Source organism: Perognathus longimembris, chromosome 8, assembly GCF_023159225.1.
Source record: "Perognathus longimembris pacificus isolate PPM17 chromosome 8, ASM2315922v1, whole genome shotgun sequence".
Taxonomy (NCBI): Eukaryota; Metazoa; Chordata; class Mammalia; order Rodentia; family Heteromyidae; genus Perognathus; species Perognathus longimembris.
Window position 1 is genome coordinate 27,875,496 of NC_063168.1, and position 6,793 is coordinate 27,882,288.

General features: G+C 39.9%; 1 protein-coding gene across 1 annotated transcript in view; it reads left to right on the forward strand.

Moving 5' to 3' along the window:
* The window catches only part of LOC125356349 (STAM binding protein), a 29,041-nt gene extending 22,831 nt beyond the window's left edge, over positions 1-6,210 (forward strand). Inside the window, exons 8-10 of the mRNA XM_048352758.1 lie at positions 1,900-2,012; positions 3,286-3,385; positions 5,589-6,210. Of these exons, the coding sequence (XP_048208715.1) occupies positions 1,900-2,012; positions 3,286-3,385; positions 5,589-5,645 (270 nt within the window). The 3' untranslated portion in view covers positions 5,646-6,210. The remainder of the gene's footprint in view (positions 1-1,899; positions 2,013-3,285; positions 3,386-5,588) is intronic.
* The last annotated feature ends 583 nt before the right edge of the window (positions 6,211-6,793 follow it).

A 6,793-nucleotide genomic window follows, 5' to 3' on the forward strand; every position in this document is an offset into this window, starting at 1 on the left:
TAGAAATTATGAAACTGCGTCTATCAAAGCATGAACCTTAGAGAAGATTTTTAAAAAGGAGAAGTTCGCAGAGCTATCTTCATGCTGTTCATACCTGCTGCAGACACACACCGTGATTGTCCATGGACCCCATCATGATGATCCCACCACCAATAGCCCTTCAATCCCCTCTCTAGTCTCCAAGACAGGGACATAGATGCCTTTGCGACATTTCCACTCCCCCTACAGTTAACCTCCGTCATCCCCATTTTCCTGGCTGTGACCCTACTAGTCTCCCCTGTCTCGTGGTCAAAAGAAAAAATTCTCATTTTCTCTGCTTGAGCACCTGGGATGCCAGTGCATGAGGCACAGCTCCTGGCCTACAGCGCCTATGCAACAGAACTGTCGCGCATGCGCCTACCCCACCCAGGGCTACTCACGGGTTAGGGGTCTCCTAACCTATTTCCAGGCACCTTGGACTGCAATGGAGTTCCCTGCTAGTTTCCACACCAGTGCCCTGACATGCTCATAGTCCCAGGGAAACCTTTGCTTTAACATTTGGGACCTAGATCATAATTTACTTTCAAAAAGTCAGAATTCATTTAATTAGAGCAGAGATGACTTCCACCTGATCTAGTTCTATCTTGGATCCGGTTTTTCTCAGTCTTTGTACTAGTCTTCAAGTTTCAGTAGTGCAGATCAATGTATTTCACACATGGTATTCCTGAGCTCTGTCCTCAAGCCGGCCCCATGCCCTATTTTTTAATGTCTTCCTGTTCACCCTTTGCCTTAGTACCTCTTCTCCCCCAAACTCTGCAGCCTAGTCCTCCACCCTCACACCCCCAAGATTTCCAAAACATATCAGATCTAATCAACCAGTGTGATCTGAGTTCCTGTTGCAAACAGTCCAGAGGAAAACTTTACCCCAGTGTTTTCTTCCCAATTTCTCTCTGCCTGTCCTCCCCCTCCCTTCTGCCACCACCCCCAACCATACACAATGAGTGTTCAGGCTGCCTAACACCTCCACTGTCTTCAAACTGGAAACAGGAAACTTCCAAGCCCCTTTGTCTTCAATTTTCTCTTACTCCACACAGTTTTACTTACCTACAAGACTTCTCTCCCTGTGGTCAGATGAGTGAATTCAATGAAAGGTGCTGTGTGATTTTTTATGTTGTCTATAACTGTGAGATGAGACAGTATGTGCGCTTGCCCAGGCCTAGTGCTGCCTTGCATTCTATTAGTCACAAATCACCCTCTTAGGGCTTCCATTGACTCAAACAGCATTTCTGACATATCCAAGAACTGAAGTAGGGGGTGGCCCCACCATACTCATGTCATCTCATTATATTTTCCAGCAAAAAGCCACCTGTTCAACTGCCATTCTGCCTGATCCAAGTTAACTCCATCTCCTCAGTGGCTTTCATCTCCTTCTCCTCTCCAGTTGTATTCCTTGCTAGATACAAATCTTCCATTGTCCACTGTTCTCATATTTTTCTGAATTCTTTTACTCATATGATACACAACATGATGTTTTGAAAGAGATCTAATTCTAGAATGCTAAATTAAGCTAATTACCATGCCCTGAGTTTTATTTTTCTAATTTTTGGTAGTAGGAATACTTAAAAAGCTCCTCTCAGAAATTTTCAAGTATATATTAGTTTAAACTCTGTTGTTATGTTGTGTAAAAATTCTCTTGAACTAAAAAATGAACTTGAATGTCTTCACAATAAGCAATACTTGTTTACAGTGCTGAGAAGGATTTACTTAGTATGGACTTTAATCCATCAGGGTTGCAAATAGCTTTGTACTTAAAAGAGCTTGGGTAAATTGTTGAGAACTCTTTAGCTTTGCCTCTCCTCAGGGCCATTGAATGGCTGGCTGTGCTTACTAAGAGTTCTCTGGCTTGTTTTCTCTTTTCAGACTCATCCCACCCAAACTGCCTTCCTCTCCAGTGTTGACCTACATACTCACTGCTCCTACCAGATGATGTTGCCAGAGTCCATAGCCATTGTCTGTTCCCCCAAGTTCCAGGAGTGAGTATATAAGACATGGTCCTGGCTATTATGAGAGGGTAGTAAGAAAAAAACTCCTTGAATCAAAAGGCCTTTAATTTTTTTTTCTTTATTCTTTTTTTTTTTTTTTGGGGGGGGGGGCAGGTACTGGGGCTTGGACTCAGGACCTGGGCAGTGTTCCTTAGCTTTTTCACTCAAGGCTAAGCACTCTACTGCTTAAGCCACAACTCTACCCCCAGCTTTTTGGTAGTTAATTGAAGATAAGAATCTCACAGACTTGGGCTGGGAATATGGCCTAGTGGGCTTGCCTTGCATACATGAAGACCTGGGTTCAATTCCTCCGTACCACATATATAGAAAAAAGCCAGAAGTGGTGCTGTGGCTCAAGTGGTAGAGTGCTAGCCTAGGGCAAAAAGAAGTCAGGGACAGTGCTCAGGCCTTGAGTTCAAGCCCCAGGATGGGCAAAAAAAAAAAAAAAAAAAAAAAAAGTCTCACAGACTTTCCTGCCTGAGCTAGCTTCAAACGATAGTCCTCAGATCTCAGTCTCCTGAAAAGCTAGGATTAGAGGCATAAGCCATCAGTATCCTGCTATCTTTACTACTGAGACCTCATTTTTGGAATAAAATAAATACATTGTAATATTAATTGGCTACTCGTTTTCTGATAAATCTAATTTACTGTCTTAAAAGGTAACCAGATAACAACTTGTTACTTTTCTAAGAAAAGTCTTAAAGAAATTTAAACTATCCCATTTGAAATTATAGGGATTTCAATAATTTGATGTTGGATTACAGAATTTCAAAATTAAATACATTATCTCAGAGTGTTACTTCTTTCTTATTTCAAATATAGAGATACTAAGAATTGAACCCAGGGCCTCACACTAGCTGGACAAATGTTCTACTACTTGAAGTCCCCAGGTTTTTTGTTTTTGTTTTTAAGATAAAGTCTCACTAACTTTGTCTGGGTTTGATTGACTCAAATTTCTGATCCTTCTACTTTTGCCTTCTGAGAAGCTGAGGTGGCAGATATGGTCCACTACACCTGCTTCTTTCCAAGTTTTATTACTTACTACGAAGTTTCCCAGCAAAACTAATGTGATGGTAAAGCTGAATCATTTTTTAATTATGATTTGTATACCAGAGAAGAAACCTGTCTATACTCTGTAATTGTCTCAAAATTGTGTGTGTGTGTGTGTGTGTGTGTGTGTGCGTGCATGCATGTACATGCACATGTATTCTAAGCATGGAAGAATATGTTTACTTGACTTTGAGCCTGTCTTGTTTCATTTCAGAACAGGATTTTTTAAATTAACTGACCATGGTCTAGAAGAGATTTCCTCTTGTCGACAGAAAGGATTTCATCCACACAGCAAGGATCCACCACTGTTCTGTGTATGTATCTCTTAGAAGGAACAGGAGCTGTAAACAAGGAGGATAGGCGTTGCTAAAAAGGTGCATCATTCTTTCTGCCCTATATAGAAGATCAGCCTTGCCACTTATCTTCCTGGAGTTCCATAACAAGGATGTACATGGGAAGCAGAGAGGAATAGAAATTGATTTTACTTTTACTTTTGCTAGAGATAAAACCTAAGGCTTTGCATATACTAAGCAAGTGGTGTACCACTGAGCTACATCTGTAGCTAGGACTAGATCATACTTTTATCTTTGTCACTTAATAACTGCATGTCTCTAAGGCTACTTACCTTCATCTGTAAAGACAGGATAATAGTAATAGTAGCAGTAGTAATAGTAATACATACTTTGCAGACTTGTTGAGAGGTTTAAATAAAGTAGGCTTTGGGGGGTATAGTTCAGTGATAAAACATGGACATAGCATACACAAGGCTTTGGGTTCAATTCCCAGTAACACACACACACACACACACACACACACACACACACACACACACACACACGAAAGTACTTCAGTAGCTGGTTTGTTAAATGTAAGGTGTTTTTGGTTGTTGTTTGGTTTGGTTTGGTTTAGTATGGTGCTATTGCCAATTCTGGGGCTTGATCTCAGAGCCAGGGCATTCCACTCCTGAATTTTTCCTAATTAGAGATAAAACTCTCACAGACTTTTCTGCCCTGGCTGACTTTGAACTACAATCCTCAGATCTCAGCCTCCTGAATAGCTATGATTACAAGTATGAGCCGCTGGCACCTGGATAACTGTAGTGTTAATTGCTAAAGCTTATACTTTAGTAAGAAATTTCATTGCTAAGGAAAAAAGCCACATAAGATAGGCAGATTGAGTACACTTGATTCTGAAATTGTGCTTAGATAATAGGGATTTTATGACCTTCCTAGGAAGTTGGGTTTTTCCAAACTGTATTCTGTTATAACAAGTTTGGTTGAGGATAAGATCAGTATATTTCAATTTACTCCTGAGATCTAAATGCTACTTTATTCCACACTGGCTTGCAGTTGGTTACTGTTTGTTTGGATTCAGAGGAAACATGGAAAGAAACTCCAAACCCTGTCACTTAAAAGGAACTGGAGACATTTAGAAGAGAAACTCTAGGGAAAATCTGAATTGACCTTAAGTGGTAGAACTGCTGATGTATAGCCATGTATTGGGTGTCCCTTTTGCCAGCCCCAGCTCTAAACTGAGATCTCCAAAAATGACTGTTAACAGCTGACTGTCAGGAAGAATTTTCTGCTAGATCTGCTTAAAAATAGATCATTATGGGCTGGGGGGTAGCTTAGTGGTAGATTGCTTGCCTAGCATGCAAGCCCTGGGTTCGATTCCTCAGCACCACATATATAGAAAAAGCCAGAAGTGGTGCTGTGGCTCAAGTGGTGGAGTGCTAGTCTTGAGCAAAAAGAAGCTCAGGGACAGTGCCCAGGCCCTGAGTTCAAGCCCTAAGACTGGCAAAACAAACAAACAAACAAAAAAAAAACATCGGTCTATCTTAGGATATTATAAATGTCTGTGTACTAGTGTGTCGAAATAGAGACTGTATAATCAGAAAAAATATATCCTGGCACACCAACACTAGTTTCTAGTTATGAAGATCCTTCTGTGCCAAAAGTGAGCATTCTCTCAGGAAATAGTAGATGACCTTTATTTTCTGACTAACAGAATGACCCCTATTCATCTTTTTAAATGTATATTTTACAAATGATTCTAGAGTAGATATGCAGTTGAAAAATAAAAAGATATATGGACAGGTTTTGAGTCAGTCTGTGAGCAGTGGTTGGTGGGGGTGATAATTTCCAGACATATTACTATAATTGTCATTTAGATGGTGATCTGGCTTCCAAACTTGGAACTACTAGTTTTGAAATAAAGGGGTTTAAAAATGGATTTTCAGGCCAGGTGCTGGTGGCTCATGCCTATAATCCTAACTACTCAGAAAAATGAGATCTGAGGATCATGGTTCAAAGCTAACCTGGGCAGGAAAGTCTCACAGACTTTCCTCTTATTTCCAGTTAATCACCAGAAAACCAGAACTGAGCTGTAGCTCAAAGTGGTAGAGTCCTGGGCTCCAGGTACAGCACCAAGGCCCCACAACTGATACCCCGCCCCCCCCAAAAAAAAAAACACCTCAGAATTTTTTCATAACTTTACCTTTCTTTTTCTTTATTGCAGAACTGTAGCCATGTCACTGTTGTGGACCGTGCAGTCACTGTCACAGACCTTCGATGAGTTTGACTCATAAAGAACTACAAACCATATCAGTGTACCATCACCCCTTAACTTAAACTTTCTGGAAAGCTCTGGAAGCTTTTTGAGACAGAATAGGAAGGAATGTACCTAGGGAAGGGCTGTTTTTCTATTTCTGGTTTGAAAAGAAATCATTGAATATATTTTTAAAGCAAATCTAGAAAAGAGTAAGCATGATTACACTAAAGCAATTAACCCAAAAATTAAGTGAAAAGAATGGTATAGTGAACACCTCTATAGCCTTCTTTCTAGATTCACCAACTCTTAATCACTTTTTCTCTCACCTGTCTTCTAAGTTATCTGCCAACTTGTTTATTGTCTACCTTTGAACTAAATAATGGTGTCTATGCAGAAATTTGGAAGCCATTTAGAAAGCTTTTGGATTGCCTTTGATTAATGACAATAATAAGGGAACTTATGATGAGGGAAAGGGACAGCTTACTGCATTGAGATGGTCGTGAGACTCATAACCCTGAAGAATGAATTATGTTATTTAACAAATATTTCAGGATATTTTTTCCTCTACAATAAAAGAACAATTAACTTATTTTGTCATAGTAATCCATTTAATCAAGCATCACATAAACAAATTAATGAAAGGTTTGATTGTTCTGAGAAACATGAGAGAAAATAGAATTTAAGAAGTACTGATATAGAAGGTGTATCCAAGTTCACTTTTAGTTGTTCGCAGTTTTTTCTCTGTCTGTTGCTGTCTTCCAAGAGCATGAAGTCATCTCTGTTCTTTTTGGTACTGTCTCCCGTGGGTCATCCCACTGACTTCCTCTTACGCCCCACAAGATTTCAGCTTAGGAGAGTGGAGCCTTTGTTTGGAGCACAGGTTGCACTCTGAGTAAATGGTTCCATTTAGCCATCCACTCTACTCATTTCATTGTTGGGCAACACCTAGAAAGGTGTGGGAAGCTGTAGTGAATACATTTTTTCTTACTATGAGCTGAGCCTAGTGTGCTGAGGTGACCTAGAAATCCTGATGGTAATTTTGACACCTAACATGAGGGCATGAGAAACAAATACATTAGATAGAATGTTTTCTTTCTATAATCAGAATCCAGGAGTAGAATCTAAATGTTTTTGCTTCATTTTAAAGTTTTGTTTTGTTTTGTGACAGTAGT